This window comes from Puma concolor, chromosome B1 (assembly GCF_028749965.1).
Source record: "Puma concolor isolate L17-30 chromosome B1, mPumCon1.1.hap2, whole genome shotgun sequence".
Taxonomy (NCBI): domain Eukaryota; kingdom Metazoa; phylum Chordata; class Mammalia; order Carnivora; family Felidae; genus Puma; species Puma concolor.
This window is the reverse complement of record NC_141670.1, coordinates 188,304,643-188,328,809: the sequence shown is the minus strand read 5'-3', so window position 1 is coordinate 188,328,809 and position 24,167 is coordinate 188,304,643. Positions and strand designations below refer to the sequence as shown.

At 41.5% G+C, this 24,167-nt stretch overlaps 1 protein-coding gene across 2 annotated transcripts in view; it reads right to left on the bottom strand.

Moving 5' to 3' along the window:
• The window catches only part of PPARGC1A (PPARG coactivator 1 alpha), a 654,387-nt gene that overhangs the window by 285,295 nt on the left and 344,925 nt on the right, over nucleotides 1-24,167 (bottom strand). Inside the window, exon 1 of one of the 2 annotated variants that reach the window (XM_025921412.2) lies at nucleotides 19,535-19,675. The exons of the other annotated variant lie outside the window; for it this stretch is intronic. Within the exon in view, the coding sequence (XP_025777197.2) occupies nucleotides 19,535-19,603 (69 nt within the window). The 5' untranslated portion in view covers nucleotides 19,604-19,675. Of the gene's footprint in view, nucleotides 1-19,534; nucleotides 19,676-24,167 lie in introns of those variants that run through there. 2 annotated transcript variants of the gene reach the window in all.

Below are 24,167 nucleotides of genomic sequence, written 5' to 3'. Positions count from 1 at the left end.
TAGAGGGGGCTTTAGATTACTTCCAATTCATATCTTGATTGATGGGGCTAGATATATTATTGAATTTTAGACAACTCATTTGTTTGACATGCATTTCCCAAGGGTCACTGAAGGGACCACTGGGGGCTAAATGACCCTAAAGCCTTATCCAATGCCAGATTCTGGACCTCTGTCTCTTCTCTATTCTTTCATTTTCTCTATGAACAATTCTCAGCTCATGAGCAATTTCCTCACTGGGAACCAGGCAGGTGGAAGGTTTCAACTTTCAAAGTTCATTTATGTTTGAGTCCTCCCAGAAAAAAAAAAAAAAATGAGATTAAAATAAAAATCTTTTTGTTTCTCTAAAACCTCAGAAAATCATTTAAAACAGATCTTGTATGAGATTTATCCCTCTAGGCTAAAATAAAGCATTCAAGTCTTTTGTTAAGGGAAACATTTCCTCAAACTGAAAGGAAACAGAGCTGTCACGGAAATAGGAATGCAGGGTTTGCAATTCCAACCATCTAATAGAACATTAGAATTCTGCATTTGCGAATTACTCCAGTTTTATGCACATATGTTATTCAACGACAATGGTGTTTCTTCAGTTTCATAGATTTTTTTCACTAATTTAATTGGTGATATAATTACTTGCTCTTATAAATCTGAAAATTAGGAATTCAAACACACACACACACACACACACACACACACACACAGAAGAGAAACTTGATTCTTAGTGGCTTAGTCATTTTCCCCAGGACGCTGACATCCCTTCAGTGGTGACTACAGGCCCTGTGCACTCATGATCAAAGATTTCTAAACAACTCTTCCTAAAATGCACATACAGACTTCTCCAGGCAACCTCAAGCAGCCTGAACGTCTTGCACCATGACTGTTCGAAAGACCCCGGTACTTTAACAGCCCGAGTGTGGCTCAGCCTTGCTCAGAGAAGCTGGAACAATTCAGTGACTCCTGGAAGGGCCCCTTGGTAGCAGGGGGGACAAAACCAAGTGGAAACACTGGCACCTCACAGCTGCACTGGGAGCTGCAGGCCAAGGGGGACTTGGTAAAGGAAAGGCACCAGGTGGAATCGCCTGAAACCACGCAGTCACAATGACTGACTTGCCCCAAGTCACACATTAAGTCCAGCTAGAGCTGCATGAAAGAGACGTAAGAAAAAACCTCCGAGGACAGCACGGACGCCGAGGCGTCCTTTAAAATGCTTCCTGGTGTCTTCTTTCATTCAATCTAGAAAGGCAATCCAGGAAAGCTTTCAGTTTTTCTGAGAAACACGTTTCAGAGTATTCTGGTGAATGGTGGGCTTTATCCATAATAAAAATGGAGAGAAGCCTGTGTGTGTGTGTGTGTGTGTGTGTGTGTGTGTGTGTGTGTGTGTGTTTACATGTAAGGGAGGTGGATGGAATGCTCAGAGGAGTCAAGAAAAACATCATGCATGGAAAGAGCTTATGTTCCCAAGCATTATTCTTATTCCTGTTTTTCCTTCTCTCTGACCCTTCCCTTCAATCACCCCTATTCTGGCAAATCCAAACTGCCAGTAGCTGAAACCAATCTCAGGCAAAAAAGGAGAAGAAAGAAAGAAAGAAAGAAAGAAAGAAAGAAAGAAAGAAAGGAAGGAAGGAAGGAAGGAAGGAAGGAAGGAAGGAAGGAAGGAAGAAAGAAAGAAAGAAAGAAAGAAAGAAAGAAAGAAAGAAAGAAAAAGGAAGGAAGGAAGGAAGAAAGAAAGAGGAAGGAAGGAAGGAAGGAAGGAAGGAAGGAAGGAAGGAAGAAAAAGAAAGAAAGGAAGAAAGGAAGGAAGGAAGAAAGGAAGGAAGGAAGAAAGAAAGAAGGAGAAGGAAGGAAGGAAGGAAGGAAGGAAGGAAGGAAGAAAGAAAGAAAGAAAGAAAGAAAGAAAGAAAGAAAGAAAGAGAAAGAAAGAAAGGAAGGAAGAAAGAAGGAGAAGGAAGAAAGAAAGAAAGAAAGAAAGAAAGAAAGAAAGAAAGAAAGAAAGAAAGAGAAGGGAGGGAGGAAGGAAGGAAGGAAGGAAGGAAGGAAGGAAGGAAGGAAGGAAGAAAGAAAGAGAAGGGAGGAAGGAAGGAAGGAAGGAAGGAAGGAAGGAAGGAAGGAAGGATGGAAGGAAGGAAGGAAGAAAGAAAAAGAAAGCCAACATGCCTTGTGCAGACTCCTTGGGCATGGCAGTGCTATGATGATGATGACGTTCGTGCTGCTGAAAGTGATGCTATGAGTTTCTTGTTCAACACAACAGCCCTTTGGGGCAGCTACTATTATTAGCTTCATTTTACACAGAGGGCAGCACAAAGAGGTTCATCGATTGTCAAGTTCTCACAGCTTCTAAAAGGGAGAGCCAGGACTGGGACCCTTCGGTGTGCTGATTGGCATTAGACTGGCCTCTCTCTACAGGCAATCATGAAGAATTGCTGGCCAACTGTGTGTCTCAGTTTGAAGACGGTGGCTGTGGTGCAGGGGACAGCTGTGATGTCTTCAGATCCTGCGGTGGCTCCTGTGGGCATCCGGCACCACAACCGAAGAGAGAGACGTGGAGGCTGCCCAGATCCTCCTCCTAGCCTCTGTAGAGGGTTCTGGAAGGAAAAGCGGCCCAGCAACCACTGTCAGGGGGATGCCAGGAAGGAGGATTTCTAGTAACGGGGAACTATCTGGAAGAGGAAGGAATTTACTTTCCCCTCACGGGAAGGAAGGAAGATGACAGCCTTTGGAGCCAGAGAGACCTGAGAGGACACTGCCTGCTGCGACTTATGTGAGCCTGGACACCCTACAGAGAACCAACCTCTCCACCCTTCTGTTTCCTCATCTGTGAATGGCAATCATTACAGAATGATAGCTGCAGGTCGGCCATGAGAATTCAATGCAAGCTACCACACGGGCAGTGTATTACCTAAGCTGCCTTCTCCCTATTGTTTCCTTCTTTTTACCACCTTTCTCCACGGATGTCATTTCTTCCACATGACCCTTTTCCTTCCTCACGTGCCCTAATCTTTCTACTGTGAGATCAGCCTCGCCATTTCATTCCTCCACAGAATTCTCTGAAATGTGGATGAAGTGTTCTCCCTGGGGTAACTCCCACTGACTGAAAATATTTGCCTAGTGCAGTGAGATGCAAATAACTGGACGCTTTTGCCCTTAAGCATCTGCCTGACCAAGTGTTTCCCACATCCCTAACGCTGCACAGAGAGATGTCTGGGGGTTTTGAACCATAAGCACGAACATAGTACTACGAATGGGAAGCTCTTGCCTTCCCTAAATGTCAGGGAGTCTTTTCCCTGAAAGCAAAAGGAGGTGAGATCCTCGTGGTCCCCCTCACAGAACCTGCTTTTTGCTCCAGAGATACCCAGGCATGCCCTGTCTTCAAGTCCCAGAAGCCAAGTTGCAGTCCCAGGTTAGAGAAAAATGCAGCGTTTCCAAAGAGGGGATGACAAATACTCCCCACTCTGCAGAAACCTTCAGGTTTACAGGAGCCCATCTCTACCCCATATATCAGAGAACACAGCTTGTCATTGAACAATACATTATGTTTTGAAAATACCCTGTACCACGACCGGCGTATCTCTGAAAAACAAGGAAATTTGCTAAATGGGCTTCCCGTTGTAGACCGAGCAACCTATCTTCTCCCTTGTGAAAATGTGTGATTAATGGTAGCCTCCATCAGGGCCACCTCCCAAGGCAGGGATTAAGGCCAAGCATCCCACTTTTGCTTAACCACTTCTCAGAACTGCCACCCATGGAATTTTTCAATAATTCCTGGACCTACTTTTATATCCTGAGATGTCCCATGAAATATTCTGTGGATAATTGGGAAAAATAACAAACCTTGTAAGATATGACTACTACAACCACTAGCAGAACTGTGAGTTCTGGTCCAGTTGTTAAATACCACTACCAGAAGCAAGGCTAGGTTTAATCCATGCTAGTAGTTGCTAAGGCATCAGACCTAAAATTGTCACCATACCATCTCGACTATTTCTCTACCTATCTCCATGTTCCTCTTGCATTTTTATGTCATAAGTCCCAACAGCCATGTCATGTAATGTTAACATTATAAACATATTCAGAAGGTACAATATTTGTAGTGGGTTTTGGGGTTCAGCTGTTCCTCCTGCCTCCCCCTGCTCTCTACCCCCAACCATGCTTCTACTGCTGCCACAACCATTAACACGCCTTGAGCCTTTCCTTAAGGAAAGCACCGTGTTGATCCCTTTGCATTCATCATCTGATTTAATCCTCTGAGATGTCTACTATTTTTATTCCCATTTTGCAGATAAGAAGACCTAAGCTTGGACAGATGAAGCAGCTGGCCCAAGACCAGACAACTCATCAGTGGATGAGTCAATTCCCAAACCCAGACCCAGAGTAACAACTAAGCTAGCCCACTCAAATCGCAATTTCTATATAAATTCTGCCTCTTCCTACAAAATAGTTTCCTCAGCAGCACGATTCCTGCCTCTTAGAATGGAACGCACATCGAACACATGATAAAAATCACCGGTTACTGATCTTAATTCAGTATGAGTTTATGGAGAGAGAAAATTCTATTGAGTCGTCCAACTTAGAGGTGTAGGAAAAGCCAAGAAAAGGCAAAGGATATTTTTTTGACAGACCTTTCTGCCATAGTTCAACATCAAACCTGGGGGATCAGACAACTAGGTTCTAGCTCTGCCTCTACTATGAGCTTGCTGTGAAACCTCGAACAAATCATCCAACACCTGGATTCATTTCCTTTCCTGAAAATTATAATAGCCCATCTAACCAGATTGTTATATCAGACCTTACCTACAGACTCGCAGGTATGGAAGGGGAGGATGAGGTCTTAGACCACCCCTACTCTCTCACGTAAACATGCTCTCCCTTCATTCTTCCAAATAATTTCATAGCTTTTTGTTAAATTGTTTCTATTATAATTATTTAAGGTTTGTTCACTGCCGAACTATGTAGTTCTCATGATTAAACTTTAAATTTTCTTTCTTAGAGACTTTTTGGTTTTTTCCTGGAGTTTTAAAAAGTTGTCTTAATATTTCATTTCCTTTTTTTTTTTTCTTGGACTCAATGACAAACTTTATGTCAGAGCTGAAAAATACCTCTCAAATACGTTCAATAGGTTCACATCAGACAACTGTTCAGCTCCTTTTTTTCCAAGAGGCATCCCTCTGGGGGTACTTAATCCTCTTGTGATTTAAACTTGCTTCTCCTCAGGCATTCAGCATAGCTGACATCCTAGAGCTCTCTTTTGCCATCATTCCATCATTCCATTCCAATATCTGTTGCCTCTCTTTGCATTTGGACCTCTTATTTCCTAGAACCCATATTTTCTTTCTTGGTTTACTCTCTTATTTTTCTGGAGTACATCCTTTAGTAACTTTCTGAGAATTTGTAAAGACCTCGCAATCCGAAACTATGTTACTCTACTCCAAAACTTGATCAACTTTACATTCATCATCTTAATTAATCCTATGAGATGCCGACTGTTTGTATTCCCATGTGAATGAGAGTCAGTGGCAGGATATTGACTACTAGGTTGCGAGTCCGTTAACATTTGGAATGTGCTACCCAATCTTCACGAGGTTCAAGTGGTGTTTTCCAATTTGATTCTCACTCTTTTGCCCGTTGCCTTCCCCCCGCCCTGGAATTATTTAGGTTTTCTTTATTACAGATGTTCTAAAATTTTTCAGTGATGTATGAAGGGGTGTGTATGTGTGTATGTGTGTGTGTTTCACTCATTGTACTGACATTAAGTGAGAAGACCCTTCTATCTGTAAACTTAAGTCTTTCATGTTATCTGGTATTTCTTTCTGAAATTCCTATTATTTGGATGTTGGACTTCCTAGGCTGCTCCTTAAATTTTCTTGTTTTTTTTTTTTTTTTTCTTTCCTATTTGATATCTCTTTGTCTTTTTAACCTAATTTCTCAGGGATTTTTCTCAAACGTGCCTTCCAACTTGTAAGTTTAATTCTTGCTTTCATATTTTTAATTTCCAAGAGCCCATTCTGGTTTTCTGAAGGTTTCTTCCCACAGTGGTCTATTGTTGTATCATGAATGCCATATATTGTCTGACTTCTCAAAATAAATTAGAGTTTTTTTAATGTTTTTTTTTTTTTTTTCTGCTCTGCATTGCCGCAGTTTGCTTCAATTATGTTTTGTTTCTGTTTCAGTCTCTCTCTTTCATATTAGAAGTCTTCCAGTAAGACTGGTCATCTGCTCCATTTAAGAGAAACAACCCAAGGCTGATTGAAAGTTCCAGAGAGAGAGTTACAAGTGGTGGGCTTTACTGCAGCGAGATATGGACAAGAACTGACCCTTTCATTGGAGGCTTTTTCTATTGGGCTGGTCCCTGGAGCTTTTTTGTTCCCCAGAAAGGATTCCTCTGCTCTCTTCTCTGGCAAAGAATATGACAAGTTGCCAACACTTTGGAGATTAGAGAACTGGGGTCTCACTGTTCAGTCAAAAATTTTCACTTGAAACCTCTTTATTTTCATTATTGTTTATTGCCAGTTCCTCCATGGTGCTTGATTGTCCCCAAAGCCAGATCTTTTTTGGCTCAACTTTGTTAGATATGAATTGTTTTTTGCCTTGGTCCAGTGGGAGAAGGGACCTGGCCTCTCTGCTTTTTTTCTGTCTACTTTCAACCTGTTCACTTATTCTCCATTCCATCCCACACCCTCACCTGCTAAGATACCTGGCACATCAAATTCCTGAGCATTTCCAGAATCTTGCAGTGCAAAACAACCTGCTTTTTGTTGATTCCTACCCTTACAAGGTTACATTTCACTCTTATGTGAATGCTGTGCCAAGACAGTTACCATTTGTCTATTCTCTTTTGAGCCTTCATAGTGTAGTTGACATTTCTTCACTGATATTGTCTCCTCTTTCATTCTTTTTGTCCTTTGAGTTTTAAACATTTCTGATGGCTTAACTGTCTTTTGTTGGTTTTCAAGTACCCTATTTAATCTAAAGTATATTTTCCACTATTTTCACCTAATATTATACCAAAAGTTAAATATCTTACATAAAATATTAAAAACACCATTTTTATGCCTATTTCGTAGCATGTTTAACCATTAAACTATAATTGGAAACTTCAGGATGAGTCAACTTTTTTTCATAAGCAACATCAAAATAAACATCTTTTTCCAAGAAGTTTTATATTTGTCTCTGATAACTTCCTTCTAATCTATTTCTAAAATCATATTAAATCAAAATTTTAAAACTTTTAAGCTAATGACACATATTACCTAGCTCATTTCCAGAAAGGTGGTAACAATTTATACCTTCACCCCAAGAGACAGAGGCAATAGCTACATAGGATTCATCTTATCATCACCAACATCATCACCATCATGACTGCTCTTCAAAATCTTTACCCCCTGTGTCTCACTATTGTTTTAATTTGGATTTCTATGCTGACAAAACTACATTTTTTTCATGTATTTATTGATAACATAGATCTCCTAGTAATTGCTCATGGACCAAATTCATTTTTTCCAGTGGCATACTAAATGATTTCTTATTTGTACGAACTCTTAATTTGTTAAGATATTAAGACTTTAGACCGGATTTTTCAAAAATATTTTTTTATTTACATTTCTGACATAGAGAATTTTTACATTTTTACATAATCAAAATTATCGCCCTTCTCTTTTAGGCTTAGAAAAACTTCCCTTGGATAGGGATATTTATCCCTAGGATAAATATTACCCTATATTTTCATCTTTCATTTATATGTTTTGGGATTTTTTACATTTTACTCTTTCTCTCTGGAATTTAATTTGTAGCATTTTGTGCCAGTCAATCAGGTGAGTCAACACTGTTTATTACGTTACTGTTAGGTCCTCAACTGATATGTAATGTAACCTTGACCACATCCACATCCTAAACTCTACTTTTCCAGAGTCTGTTTTTGGTTTATTTTAACTTCATTTCTCTGTTGATTCTGCCTATAGAGCATCCTGTTTTAGTTACCATAATTTTATAGTATATAGCTGTATCTTCTAGAGAAAACTTTGCTTTACTACTTTTCTTCCTAAATAGTTTTTAACTCTTTCATTCTATTTATCATTCACAATGAACTTCAGAAGAGTTAATCAAATTTCCAGGAAACAGCAGCAACACAATTTTGATTAAAATTACATTAAATACATACATTCATTTGAGAATTAAAGTGTTGACAGTATTCATTTCTCCTTTCTAGGAAGTTGACACTTTTTCCATACATCCAAGTTTTCTTTTATGTCTCCTGTTAATTTTATTGTTTTCTTCATACAGAATGTGCATTATTATTCAATAAGTTTATTCTTAGATAGTTTATTTTTAGTGCTATATTGAATTATTTTTATCTTCGCATTTTCTAATTGGTTATCACTACTAGGCCAAAAAGTTGTTAATTTTTGTATATTTATTTGATTTTGAATCAACTAACTCAACTCTCATTTTTTCTAATAGTTGTTGGGCCTTTGCTAAATATCATTGCTTTCCTACGGAAACAATAATTTTATCCGATAACATAGCTTTTGATCTTTTCTTTCTATATTTAGTTCTCAGTAGGTTAGTATGAATGGGATTGTAAACAGCACTGTCACAATTTTGGTCTTAATGGAAACACCTTTGTAATGAGAATAATAATTGCTAATTTTTACTGAGTGCTTTCAACATGGTAGCCACTTTGCCAAGGGATTTAACTATGTTATTTCCTTTAATCTGCATGATTATCATAGAAAAAAGTTACTATTATAATCCCACCCTAAAGGTAAGGAAATGGAGACTCTATAACAGAAATATATCCAAGGTTATCCAACTAGTCAATAGCAAAGCAGGATTCAACCTCACATTGGTTTAACTTCAGAGCTCAAGCTTATAAGTAATATAACTAATATTATATTCTAGAACTTTAAGTAAATGTGATTTGATGATGAGCATTAAAAAATTTTTTTAATTATTTTGTGGTTGAGAAAGGAGACAGGAGAGAGAAGAGGAGCCTGAATCCACGCAGATGAAACAGACACAAAGAGTATATTAATGATGCAAGAAAAGTGCAGCATAAGATGCTTCTCCATAGTGTCTCAAGCTGTGTGTGAACATCAAGATCAACTTACTAAAAAAAAAAGAACATATTTCAAAGACCAATGCATCTAAGAGTTTATTATTATTCCCACACAAATAACAAAGTGGTATCATGCGATCTCTTGGTCATTTCAATTTCCAGAAATTTCTCAAGAAAATATTTGGGTCTCATTAATGCAGATCTTTGATTCACTGAAACTCTGATTCAGCCAAAAGGTGGGGTGGAGGTGATTCATGCTATTTAAGTCACATCTTGGCAAGGAGCTGAGTTGTGGGAGACAGCGTGCCTCCTTTTCCAGTGTGACAAAAAGAAATTCAGCAATGCTGAAAATAAAGTCTCTGAGAGTGTTACGCAAAATTATGTATTTCTGCAGCATACCCCGGGTTACTGACTGTGTAATAGCCCTGCTGGACTCCCACCACTGCACGAAGCCCATGCCTGAAGCATTATGATCAGCGTGGAAAAACATGAACATCTTGCTTTTTCACCAGACAATTTCATTGTTGGTGTTAGGGAGAGATGCTTTGCCCCAGAAACAGTTACATAAAAGTTTTCAGCTTTAAATGTCATACTTTTCGGGGAAGGGCACAATTGATTGGAGCTAATTAGGTGTTAATTTCAGAATTCAATTTTTGACAAGCTTTAGGAAAGTGTACCCTTGACCAGTGAACAGAGAGGCAGCTCAATCTGAGTGGACAAGCCCAGGATTGCACTTCAGACCCAGATTCCAGTCCCGGTCCTGCCGGGCAGGACCTATCAGCCCTCAGCGTATTCATTAGACAGTTGGTAATAATAACATTGCTGCCATTGCCTTCATAGGGCTTCTAGGAGATTGAAAAAGGAGTATAAATGGAAAAGTGCCTTTGAAAACTGAAATGCAATTGACATGTGTAAGGAAAGATCCAACAGTTTCTAGGACACTCTCCCTAAAGAGCAGTCATATTTATTGCTCACCCAAACTCCCCTGAAAAAGACAAATAGTCATCAACAGTAATGGAGCTCTGCAGAGCCGGCCTGTTTCCATTTCAATTCAAAGCCCTCGAGGCAGCAAACTTTCAATCCAGGCACTACCCCTGAGTCTCCAGTAAATTTATCTGTTTCCCCAATATATGTGGTGAGCCCTTGAACAGCAGCATTGGGCTGTGCCTGATCATCTTATCCTATCAGGCGGTGATCATCACAACTTAAAGGAGAAATGACCTATTTTACATGGACTTTCCGAGAGGCTTTGGAGAGAGATGCCACGTGATCCCAGGACCACTTGGTAACTCAAGCTCTGGGCCACCACCTGGCTCCTTCTTCCCTCAGTCCCTGCAGCCAGTCATTTCTTTATATACCGTACAGGGGTACTGGGAACTGAGCTTCAACTGGCCATGGAATGATTGAGTAGTGAATTAGATAGAAAATCGTGGCTTTTGCGCCCCAAGTGAGAGAATCGCTGCATTCAACCAGCTGCTACAACTTGAGTATTTCTCACTTCTTTTGACATTTTTTCAACAGGGGAACTTGATGTAAAACACATTTGTCTTTTTAGATGCTCAAGAGCTGCCTTTCCCCCCCCAACCTTCTTTTAAAATCTGTACTCCACACTGTGAATATTCTTTAGCCGTTGTCAGCGTGGGTCATGACCTATGTAAGTCATTGCTCAAGATGGAGTCTGAGAAGGGAAAAATATAACTCTTAAATTCACCCTAGGTTCATCGGGCCCCCATCAGAATAATCAGCCAGGAACGTGACATACAGCAGTACAGAAAGCTGAATATAAAAGGCAAAGACACCACAGGGAGAATTTGTTTCTCGTATCGGTCTTGGGGGTTTTACACAAAACCATTCCCTTCCCAAGAGGTGCTCGAAATTGAGTCAAATTTGAAAACTGTAAAATCCCCGGATTCATTTATTTGCATTTGTTCACTCATGCATAAGCACAATCGGCTGTCCTAGAACAGGCAGATGAGGGCACTGGCTATACACAGCAAACGTTATTTCAACACACATGACTTAAGCCTGCTCTGTGCCTGGGAGTCTGCTAGGGCCTGAGAGAAAAAAAAGGAAATAAGTAAGATTCAGATTCTGGCCTCCAAGGATTGACACATAACTCTGACCCAAGACACGGTAAGAAAAGTACTAGAAGAGAAACATGAAATGCTTTGGCAGCCTCACTAACTGGTCTATAGCTTTTTTAAATAAAGCTTCACGAGTATGGATTAGGTTAAGGATAAGACAGAGCTTCCAAACTCCATTCATTATCTGATGCCAGGCATCAGAAGACCCTCTTGCCAGGCTCACAGCCTGCCATGCCCATGTCACAACTAGCCACTCACTGGTTTTCAACCATGCGCCAACATCTACTCTTTAGCTCTTTGCTCAGAAGGTTCTGTCTTCCCCTAAGAGCTTCCTTACTCTTCCCCTAAGATCCAACTCAGTGATCTGCAAGGTGAAAGTGAGCAATGACCTGTCATTCCAAGGTCTCTCCCACCCGATAAACAAGGACATGTGAATTTAAGAAGTATATCAAACAGTTTACCTTCCTTGAACTATGAAGCTATTCCCGATGCCCTGAGGCATAATTCCTCTCGGTCCTCCAAACTTCCATCTCACATGCTGGTAGAGTATTGAATGTACCAAGTTGTAATTCGATGCATATTTATTGCTTTATCCCTCCGAGTAGAGTGGGTACCACTCGAGGGCAGGGTCTACATCTTATTTAATTTTTATTTTATGTAATGGTTTCATGGCCATAACTATGTGCCAACCATGATTCCAAGTGTATTACGTGTATTTATCTACTTAATCCTCGCAAAAACCCTATGAGATAGATACTATCATTATCTCATTTTTCCCATGAGGGAACTGAGATATAGAGCTTAAACAATATGCTCAAGGTCATATAGCTGGTAAGCAGTGATCCATGATATGAACCTGGCTCTTAAGTGCTACATTATGCTGTTTTTACTTATCTTTCTACCCTCAGTGCTTTGCCCAGAGGTCTAGTATTTAAAATGTGGAGTCCAACAAATGTGTCTTAGCTGACTGAATGACTGAGCAGATGATCACTACTGGTTAGTCCTAGCTGGATCTCTTGGAAAGTTCTAGGCTATAGAAGTTAAGGGTAATGAACAGACTTAGAGAAGGTTCAGAGAAACTCAGGAAGATGGAAATGAAGAATTATACCTAAGGATTTAGGTTGCTTAGCCTTGAGAAGCAAAAGCTGAGGGCTGCTTTCATAATTCTCTTCAAGGCCAGGAAGGCTGATTCCTGAGGACAGTGACTGAGCTGTTTTTCTCCACCTTCAGGGAGGATGGAGACGTGAAACTTGTTCTAAAGCTGCATAGGGTGCCATTTAAATCCACCACAAAGAAGAATTTCCTTAACCTAAGAATTGTTTGTTAGACCTAAGAAGGAGCTATGGCAAGAAGCTATATAAGGTGTCTTCAACCTTTGGACTTCCTTCTGCTCAGAGTGAAGAGCATGCAGGGTGAAAACAAACAATGACTTGTCACCCCAAGGTCTCTTCTAACTTTATGAAGCTATGATATTTGAATCTAAGAAATACACCAAACACTTTAGTTTTCTTGACCAAATGAATGAATGAATAAGTGAATGAGCCCCACATAATTTAAAAGGCAACAACAAAAAATTACAATCAGTAAGGAAAGGAGTCTTCTTAAACATACCATTGTGTCAGAAACGTAACGATGGAGAAAAATTAGAACCTGTGTTCTAACTAACCTAAACTCTTACATGTTCTACATTCAAAACATGTCTTGCTAGGTCCATCCTACCTTGGACACAAAGTTAGAACTGGTTGGTCTACATCCTCAGGGGCCAACTTTGACCTGATCCCTCACCACCATTTAATCACCATTTAATTTGGTATCTTGAAGCAGATTTCTCTAAACAAAGTAAACTCAAAATATGAGTCACTATCCCATTGATCCCAATGTGAAGTGCTTCAAACATTAAAAAAAAAAAAAAAAAAGAAGAATCCTTTCCTGAGAGCAGAAAACACCACCAAACCTACTTATTTTCCTTCCTACATGGAAACCAAAACACAAATGGTAATGGAATTGGAAGGGAATTGGAAGAGGGAGAGAGTACACCAAATTGTTTCTGTGCTTGGCATTATTTCAATGACACAATTCTGCTTCATTTTCCGTTAATAGAAATAATATCTTACACTTGTGTGATTTTTCCCAGCAGACAAGATTCTTTCTTTTTTTTTTTTAATGCTTTACGCTTATTTATTTTTGAGAGAGCGTATGAACGGGGGCGGGTCAGAGGGAGAGAGGGAAAGAGAGAATCCCAAGCAGGCTCTACACTGTCAGTGCAAAGCCTGATGTGGGGCTTGAACTCATGAACCCTAAGATCATGACCTGAACTGAAATCAAGAGTCGGACACTCAGCTGACTGAGCCAGCCAGGCACCCCAGACAAGGTTCTTTCAAACACACACGACACCACTGAATTTTTGCCTGGGGCGGGGTTCGGGGGGGGGGGTGGATATATTTCCCCCCATGATACTGAGGAGGAAACAGTTCAGAGATGAGGGACTTGCCTGAGACCACACATCTAGGACCAGCAGATCTTCCTAAATTAGCCCTCCAGCTTCCAGGACCACCATTTCCCATACATCATGGCCTGCTGGGTACGGACCTGCGGGTTACTCTCTGAGCCTTGCTGGATCGTCCTTCACCATGTGCAAACTTTTTGAGACCTGTGGAGTTGGCCTGCACCACCCTGAGAAACCGGACCAGTCCAATAACATTAGGAGACCTCCTGAACTCAGAGACGTGTACAACAGGCTGTTCGATGTGCCTCAGATAGAGATATCCACCATCATTGAAGCAGGAGATCCTGGATTCTAAGTCAGGCCTTCACTGCCCCCAAATTATGTTCCTCCTGAAACACCTGGGTCTAATGCCATCTATTCTGTGAAATCATCTGCCCCCCTAGCTCCACGTGGACAGACATAACCCTAGGGTTCTTACAAGTTCTGGATCCAGTCTGCTTTGGCCCAGGCCCAGGTACCAGTTACGTGTTCCTAACCTCTCTCAAACTTCCTTATCTACAAAATGAAGATATTACTCATATCTCCCTAATGCCACAACGGTAAGAATTCTATGAGTTAACACATGGAAAGTGCTTTCAAACAGCTCTTGGCACAAAGTAAGCTGTTCATCAGCGTATTCCTGGTGTTAGTACCTTCTCTGAGATTTTTGAGTCCTCACAGGGTTTTGTTTGTCCTCCTAGTATAAAATGCTAGATCACTCGTATTTATTATAACTCTCCTCAACTGTTTTGTTAGTTATTACCTACCGACCGTATCATGAGCCCAGAGACCATCTCCTCTCTGGTAATTTTTTCAGATCACGGCACACATAGTCACCTAGACATCCTAAAGAAAAACCTGGGGGTCACTTGACTCTTCCCTTATCATCATACTCTACATCAGTCAATCACCACATCTTGAGGCTGGTATCTTCTAGATATTTCTGAATCCACCCCTCGGTCTCCATCTTGCTGCCACACCCCAACCAGTCCTCGCTTAAGATAGTGAAGCGGCTTCTTCACTGGATTTCTGGCCTCGACTCTTACGCACCCCAGTTTATCATCCACACGGAACTCGGAATGATCTTTCTTCAAAAAGAAATTTGATTCCTCCGTCATGCCCCTACTTAAAAGCTCCCCATGCCTCCCCACCGCCATTTGAGGCTGTTTGGTCGGGCCACACAGGACCCGTTTCCTCCCTCTCTCTTTAGACTCATCTTGTACCACTCTTACCTCATCCTGAAAGGCTAAAACCACAGGACAACTCGCTGCTCAACACATACCTTAGAGTCTCTGCCCTTCCTGTCTCTGACCTCTTCTCTCTCTTGGCTTGAGCGCTCTTCCCAGTTCTTCGTCTGGCTTAAAGCGCTCCCACTGTTTAATCAGCTCCCATATCACCTCCTCCAGGCAATGCTTTAGACCAGAGGCTACTCCTCCTCAGTGTTTCCATGATACGGAGCATTTTCTGGCTATTCTATAATTATAATGACCTGCCGCACTTGTCCCACCATGACTTCAAGTTCAAGGGCATTGCCTCTAGCCAATTTCTCATCCGCTTAAGTGTGGATGTGCTCTGCACATAGTAGGTATCCAAAGAAGCACTGAATGCCTGATCTCATTACATAGACAACAGGTAATAGTAGCTGATACACTTAGCGGATGTTGCGGGTCACTTACTAGTTCTTACGGAAGTGCTCTTCTAAGCACTTTCCACAAATTAACACATTGACTCCCCACGACAACCCTATATGGTAGCTAGGATAATTATCTCCATTTTCCAGGTGAATGGAGGATGAAACTGAAGCACAGAGAAGTTAAAAACTTTACCAATGTTACATAGTTAGAAACGGATGACACCAAGTTTAGAAGCCCTATGACTGGCTCTGGATGATCGGGGTTCTAAACACTTGACATTTATGCTGTCATACCTGTCTAGACAGTGGTACCATGATCAGTTAAGATACCTAAACAGACATAGACAGGATGGTTTAGCTCCAACTTCACAGATGAGAAAGTGGAGGCATAGGAAGTTCATGGAGAAGTGGTCCAGAGAAAAGACAGCCAAGGCTGAGACTGGTGATCCCTGCCCCTCACTATGCAGCCGTGGAACTCGGGGCAGTCACTTGGCCTCCGTAGGCCTTATTTCTTCAAGTGCAGATCAGGGCCAGATCACGTCTCTGCTTTCTTCCAGCTCAAGTTTGCAGTCCCCTTAGTTCGGCAACCTTCATCAGGGTTGAGTGTGTGCCAGGCTCCGTGATAAGTGCAGAGACACAGAGACAAGATGCATCCCTGCCCTGAGGAATTTATCTTTTTGTGGGGGAGACAGGCACAGACAGACGATATCGACAGCTGGGTTCGAAATGGCCACAGTGCCATTACTTTGGTTATTTTAAAGGGAACCACCCCCAAATAAAATGCTCTCCAGAAATGAGTCGTTCGCTCCTCCGTAAGGTCCTTCAATGGACAGCGGCCCAGAACGAGAAAGTAGCACCATGACCCCTTCTTCCCTCCAATGCCTCCCTCAAGCACAGTCCCCTCGTTTTACAGCTAAAGAAGCAGTCACTGCCTTAAGTCAGTTTGTCAGTGGTCAGATGACTCCCTGGTGGCATAAGCCACTCCCACCTCTGTTTCCGAGGCTCTAGAGGCCCTCGCATAGTCGAGCTATGAGAGGTGGGAGCATTAACTTGGACACAGCTGCTATTTGGTTTTCCAGTATGGGGTATATGCTTAACTGAATTTTCAGATTTACAGTCAATTCCAGAAATTGCGTCTACTTTATTTCCAACTCCATGGGTAAGCTGGTTCATTTAAGGCAAACAGCGTCCGATTAAAACACATTCTGGAGAAATAAGTGAGCAAGCCATTTTTGCCCAACTCTTAATTTAAAAGAAAAACAAAAAGCCAAAAAACTATCAGAGGGACTTCTCAAAGACCAAATCCCACCACATCATTGTGAGATGAGACAGTTAAAATACGCATGATCAAAATATCATTTGAAAATACACTCCAAGAGGCAGTCTTGTATAAGGCTGGAGGCCTCGGGGCCAATCTCAGTGGGTCCACATCTCTTTTCAGCATCTTATCAGCTGTGTGACCCTGGGCATGTTCCCTCATACCGCTGAGTCTCAGTCTCCCCAGTTGTATAATAGGATCACGTAATATTTGTCCGTCAGAGTACTTGTAAGAATTAGAAATGCAACTTTGTGCCTGGTATAGAGCAAGGGTTAAAAAATAAAACTCTTAAAAAACATTTCATTAAAGTCGTAATGATTCAGAGATTGATTATTCCATTAGAAGATCGGCACGCTTTCTCCCTTTTTTCCTTTTGCTCCCTGCCTGCCCACATCACAGCTGTTCATAAACTAGCATTCCGTAAGATAAAAAATGAGATAAAATTCAATTCAGACCCCAATGGAATTGGTATTGGAGTCCAACAGGCCTGAACTTGAGCCCTGCATGGCTTTCCACAAGTCATGTAACCTTCTCTAGTCTTCATTTCCTTCATCTGTAACATGGAGGCAATCATACCATCCTTCCAGGCTTCTTATGAAGATGTGAACAACCACACACACACACACATGCACATGCACACTCACACATACACAAAATCGCTAGCACTGTGACTGATAAAGAGTAGGTAGCTAGGAAAGTACTGGATCATTTTCAGTAAGAAATGTAGTCTTTGGCTAAACTAAAGCTTCAGCATCACCCACAATTTGTTTTATTATTATTGTTTAAGTTTATTTACTTATTTTGAGAGAGAGAAAGAGACCGCGCAAGCAGGGGAGGGACAGAGAGAGAGGGAGAGAGAGAGAATCCCAAGCAGGCTCCACGCTGTCTGCACAGAGGCTCGCAGTGTGAGGCTCGATCCCACGAACCTTGAGATCATGACCTGAGCCAAAATCAAGAGTCAGACGCTTACCTGACTGAGCCACCCAGGTGCCCCCACAATTTGTTTAAAAAAACCCAACTCCATCACTACCATGGATGGCTAAAAGAAATCATTCAAACAATAAAACTCTTACATCTTGTGTCATTAGATTTAATTTCCTCCCTTGGGGACAACTGCAGTATCAGCAGAAGTGGGGTGACTTCGTGCATGTGAGGACCTGGCGGGACGATCCTGATGACCGGAGGGTGGTGACAACAAGCAACCCTTAATAGGGTGAAGCAGGTGAGTCTGGACCTGACACACTGGACGCCTTTTCCATCCAACGCCATGCATTACCAAGAGTCAGGGAGACCAAATCGGAGATTAATTAGGATGTTCTTTTCATAGCCACTGCTTCCGCTACCTAGAGGGAGAGCTTAGGTTATCAAATGGAAATGAAGGGGTTGACCAGCTATACCAGGATCACATCTTTGGAAGCAAGTAGCAAAGAGAACGTGTTCATTATTTGCCTTTGGGAAATTACTAAGCTAAAAGGTCATGGGATGCTAACATTATAGGACGCATGCTTTTTTACATAAACATTTGGATTTCATGTTCCAAATTTAAATATTTTGTCTACAGAGATCTCTGAGTCACCTGCTCACATCCTTCTTCCTTTAATCCTCCCTTGAGGCAAAGACTATATATAAAATGCTAACTTTCTAAAGGAAAACACATAAACAAAAAACAAAAATCCTACAGTCACATCCACCTACCATAAGATATCTGAATATTTGCTTAGACCCCCTGGAGACCCACCACATGACATTCTCAAAGTAGCACGCAGAGATTCATTCTGTATCCCTTCCTACTTCCTAAATAATGCTCCCACTCAAAGTGGAAGGATGCCAATTTCATGGCAGGCTGAAGGATGTTTATTTTGGAAGCTCCTTACTTAACACCACATTGCTTAGAACAGAACATACCTGTCAATATCAGTACCACATTTCCCCAAGATTTCTCCCGCAGAGGAGAAATTTTAAGAAAAGTTTCCCTCTCTTGACAAAAAGAGAGAATTATTTTTTATAATTGGTGTTGAAAATCAACAAATTCCTGAGTCGCCATTTTTCTGTGAAACTTCCTTCTATAGACAAAATGGAAAATCACAGTTTCACTTTATCCGACACCACCCAAAAGAAACGCTTCATGCATGGAAGTGTTCTTTTTCCATAAGGCAGCAGCATTTAAGGGGGAAAAAAAAAAAGCTCTGCATCGCTCTTCAGTATTGTTGTCTAATTAAATGGCAATGGAGTGGATGCGTAAAAATATGCATTAGAGGTGTGTAATGTGTAATGTGAAGAAGAGTAATCAAAGCCATTCACCAGGATTTAGGAAGGGATTTCAGTTGGCAGCTTACGAGACAGGAGCATATAATTTTGCTAATTTGAAATAGGTATTGTAACGTATAAACATTACTGCTTTGCATATTTTAATGAAAACTACCTCTACACCAAAATGATTTCTTTAGCTTGAACTCTCTGCATACCACAGAGCTTCTACCTCGTATGAGTTCAGCATAAATAAGAAAGGCACGCAAGCTGCATTAAAAGAATGGTCACCTCATTAAAATAGGTTAAAACCAAGCCCCTTTTTCCAACCTACTATAACAACATAAAGTAAGTCTGATGACAGGTGTTGTATTAAATTTTTATATTACAATGAACTTGTACTCACACAAACCAAATCTGCATGTTTCCTTTGATATACACCTGCAACTTGTTAATTCGTGGCCTTTATTAAGAAAGTATAAATTTAGCAACATCTATAGATTTGTAAAACTCTATTAACTTGCTGGCGAATATCGAGTAAATTCATTTGGAGTCTTCTTTGCATGGTTTACAAAGAAATGGAAATTAACAAGGACTTTTCCCAAATGGATGTGCCTGCAGATAAAGCAGTTCTGCAAACAGACTGATGTGAATTACCTACACTTGGGCTAAAAAGTTGAGCGAGAGATCTGGTCCGTCTGGAGCTGAGGACGTCACTTACCTGCCAGCTCACTTCTCGCTGAAGGCCTTTTTTCCAGTCTTCTTCCAGCCTGGGGGAGGTCTCATCCATTGCTGATGCTGCTTGCGCAAACTGGATCCGCCAGTGGCTGTAACTCCCTTTCGTTGCAAGCCTTTACCAAAGCGGCAGCGAGGGCAGTTCAGGGGCAGACTGTCATGGAGAAAATGCCAGGCCAGAGGATGAGGGATCGGGCAGGAATAAGCCACATGGGAGTAACTTTGGGATACACGGGGCTACCCTGACAGCTGCCAACTGGCCAGGCGGGAGGCCAGCTCAGCCATTGAGCGTCCAGAGATTAGGAACAACTAAGCTCCAGGGCCAGCAGACAATGGGTTATTCTTATGTTTCTGGCATAAAGGTCAGAGGAGGGAAATGTGAAGGCATGCTCTATGCCCTAGAAATGCGCACTTGTGTGTGTGCTCCTATCTTCTCCTCACCCCAACACCACACACACACACATGCGCGCGCGCACACACACACACACACACACACACACACACACACACCAGAATTTGCATTGTTCTGCAGGATTGCATCAATAGGTTGGAATATCCTGGAAGTAATAAGCTATTTTACATAGAGGCAACACATTTCATTTGAACACATCTCCCCCAGCACCATATGAATCACTCAGCAGCCAGTAAACATGAATAACAGCAAGCTCCCTTGGGTAAAAAATAGACCGATCCCTATAGTTGAATCCTGAGGACCTACAGTCCCTGCTTTCACCCCCACAGAACGTTGTACTGCAGGCACTCAACCCTGACCGTGGACCTCAACCCTTTTTGCAAATGATTATCTGAAATGAGCAGAGGCTTCAGTTTGGACAGATTGCTCAAAATATGAGGCTAAACCAAGCCAGCTCCAACCAAACTCTGTCCTGCTTCAATGGTTTCTCACACAGAATGACCTCTCCTGCTCTTAAGAACTCATTACCTATAGTTTTAAGACCTGTAGCTGGCACTATCATCAAAATCTCCTACTTCTTTTCAGTGAGAACAGTGGTTCTCAAACTCGGCTGTGCAACAGAATCAACTGGGAAGCTCTACAAAATATCGCCACCAAGCCTTCATCCCCTTGAGAACCCAGGATTAAAATCACAAAACTCAGTTTTGAGTATCATTTGAGGTTTCTCGAATCTGATCACTCTTCTGATGCCTGTATCCCCAGGATGCTACCGATCCCCATCCAAACTGTGCTTATACCCCCAGAGACGGTCAACTCACCACCTCCTGAGACAGTCTGGTTTCATGGTTGAAAGCTTTGTGCTCAATTGAATCGATATCCTTCCCCCTGTAACTTCCATAACTGTACTGGTTTTTTTTATTATTATTATTCCATAAGGGGTAAGTCTAAAGCCTATTCTGTAGGACAGCCCTTCAAAGATCCAAAGACAATAGTGGTCCATGCCTCAAGTCTCTGCTGACGTGTGTCTTTTTCAGGTGAGATCTCCCTAGTTCCTTCAGCAAACCAGGTGAGAGGGTTTCGGGTAATTTCTCCATCCTGGTTACTGGTCTCAAAATATATTCCGCTATCTCTAGTGATAGTGATCGTAATATTCTAGAAGTCAGTGTCGTATTTCTGCTATGATCTACCATTACACACAGAGCCCAATTATCACCTAAAATCCTCCCGACAACAACCACCATAATAATAGGAAGAGCAGCCAGCATTTACTGGGCCTGGACCTAGGTATCCAGCGCTGTTTTAAGTTCTCTATTAGCCTTACCTTGTTTATTCTCCGCCAAGATTCTATGAAGCCATCATCACACTCCTGATTTATAGATGGAGAATTCACAAAACACAGACATCTGCTCAGGCGATGGCCAAGAGTTAATCCAGATGTGACTCCAATGCCGTAGATCCCTACTTCATGCCAGCCAATGCCCCTTCCCCTGTGGAGTCTTGGACCCCATTGCCTGTGTTAACAATCACACGTCACTGATAACAGTGTCACTGTCAATTAGCGCACATAGGTTTGCCCACACTTTCAGAAGATCAATGAACACGTTTTGTAGACTAGGAATTTCCACACAAGCCTAACCTGCCATTAGTATCCTCTTAATACCTACAAGACTATACCTTCCACCTCACCTCTAGCAAAGCAGATACCTGAAAACCCTTCCTGCACTTGCTTGGCTTCTCTCTTTTGTTGAGAATATTCAGATGGCGCTTCAGGGATTGTCCCAAGGTGTAAAAAGAGAAAGGCCAGAGGGACAAGGGTCCAGAACATTTTCCCAGACACTAGACTCAGTGGCAGCCTCACCAATCATCAGTTCTTCCCCGTCTCCTATAACCACTGATCAACAGGACTCCACAAGGCAAGCTGGAGCAATCGGTTTCATCATTTGAATCAAACCATCTGAAAAGCAGCTCAATCAACTTTCACAGAAGGCAGGACACAAAACGGTTGACTATAGACTCTGACGTCAAACAGACCTAGGTTTGTTTAGCAGCCCCATTATGATGTAGCTCCAGATCCCTGGGCAAGTCACCCAACCTCTCCAAACCCTACTTTCTTTACACACCCAACCTCTCTGAACCTAGTAAAAGGGAGGTATTATCATCTCAGTTAGGCATATGATTGCTCATCAACATCTGGTTTTCTTCTATTCCAGTCAAACAGCGAGACCGCATTGCATTAAACTCTTTAAAATTAACCATAAGCACACGGCACATTTTTGCCAATGAAATAAAAGAAAAATAATGGGTATCACTTCCGAAAGGGAGGTAACTGACTGTCAGCCGACCCTTTCCCCGTAAGGCAGTGATTACGAGGCATTTGTTGATAAGATGTGCCTTAACACAAAAGCACACTAGACTGCTGAGCCAACTCATGGAGAACGGTTGCCTTGGTGAGTAACCTGGACCAACAAAAACTTCCAGGGTTGGCTGTTTCCTCAGCATAACCTAGCCCACCCTGGCCAATACACCACTCTTGCTATTTGGAGTTGTTGTAAGAAGAACATGACGTTATCCAACTAGAGCATTTACCACAAGCACTGAGTAAGTCTGCAATATTATTTTAAATAGATCGGGGCGCCTGGGTGGCGCAGTCGGTTAAGCGTCCGACTTCAGCCAGGTCACGATCTCGCGGTCCGTGGGTTCGAGCCCCGCGTCAGGCTCTGGGCTGATGGCTCAGAACCTGGAGCCTGTTTCCGATTCTGTGTCTCCCTCTCTCTCTGCCCCTCACCCGTTCATGCTCTGTCTCTCTCTGTCCCAAAAATAAATAAAAAGTTGAAAAAAAAAATTTAAATAGATCCCATTACAAGGGCAGTCTGTTCTACATATGTCCCTCATACTCCACTATTCCCCCTTCTTTTACAGCTGCTCATAAGTTACTAGCATTAAGCATGGCAATTTCTACAGATGATGTAGAAATATGAATTTTAAAACGAAAGGGGGAAAAGTGTTCAATAATGCAGTGTCACTCTGTCTCAGAATGCAAACTCAGAATAGCATGACTTTAATGCTACTTAGCATTTAGCAAGGAATTTAATGAAAGCAAAATGAAGCATCAAATAATAAATGTAGGTCAATATAAATTCACTACTGATAGAATAAAGTACACGTCGCCAAAATGTAAACATAATGAGAACATACATGAATAAAGGAGCTTATTAAATAACATAGCTTTTATTCACTGTTCTTAAATCAAGCAACCAAAAAAAGAATTCGTTTTGTTTCTGTCTTTGTTAAATGTTTTCATTAAAGGAAGTTTTGACGAGAAAATAAAGTATAAGGAAAGTACGGATAACACACTGGCCAGATCACAGCACTGTCATTTTAAGACACAAATTCTAACCTACTCTAGGACACCACTGAGAGAGTCTTTTTTTTTTTCTAATGTTTATTTATATTGAGAGAGAGAGAGAGAGAGTACACCCAGGCAGGATAGGGGAGAGAGAGAGGAGACAGAGAGAATTTCAAGCAGGCTCCACACCATCAGCACAGAGCCTGGCACAGGGTTCAATCCCAAGAACTGTGAGATCATGACCTGAGCCAAAATCAAGAGTTGGATGCTTAACTGACTGAGCCACCCATGTGCCCGGAGAGTCCTTTTTTAAAATGGTGTTCAAATGCAAGTGCTAATAACCATGACCTATGTTATATGCATTGTATTGTGTCCTCCCAAAGAGATACGTTGGAGTCCCAACGCTTGGTACCTCAAAATGTGACCTTATTTGGACACAGGGTTTTTACAAAGGTAATCAAGCTAAAACAAAGTCATTAGGATGAGTCTTGATCCAATATGACCAGTGTCTTTATAAAAAGGTTGAAATGTGGACAAAGACAGACACACACGAACAAGCCGTGTGAAAACGAAGGCAGAGATAGGGCGATACATCTACAAGCCAAGCAACACCAAGGATTGATCACTATTTTTCCCTCAAGATAAGCAGCTTATTAAGAATATGCTGACTAATAAGAAATAGAAAGAGTTTTAGAATTCATCACATTTCCCTTAGGAAAAAGTTAGATATAAAAATTAAAAAAAGGAAAAATCCATACAAAATGCATCGTCAGTCAATCCTCCCTTGATTTTAAGGAAACTTCTTTTACATTACACAATAAACATGGGTTAATACTTTATGTTAAGAATCAAAAGTCTAGA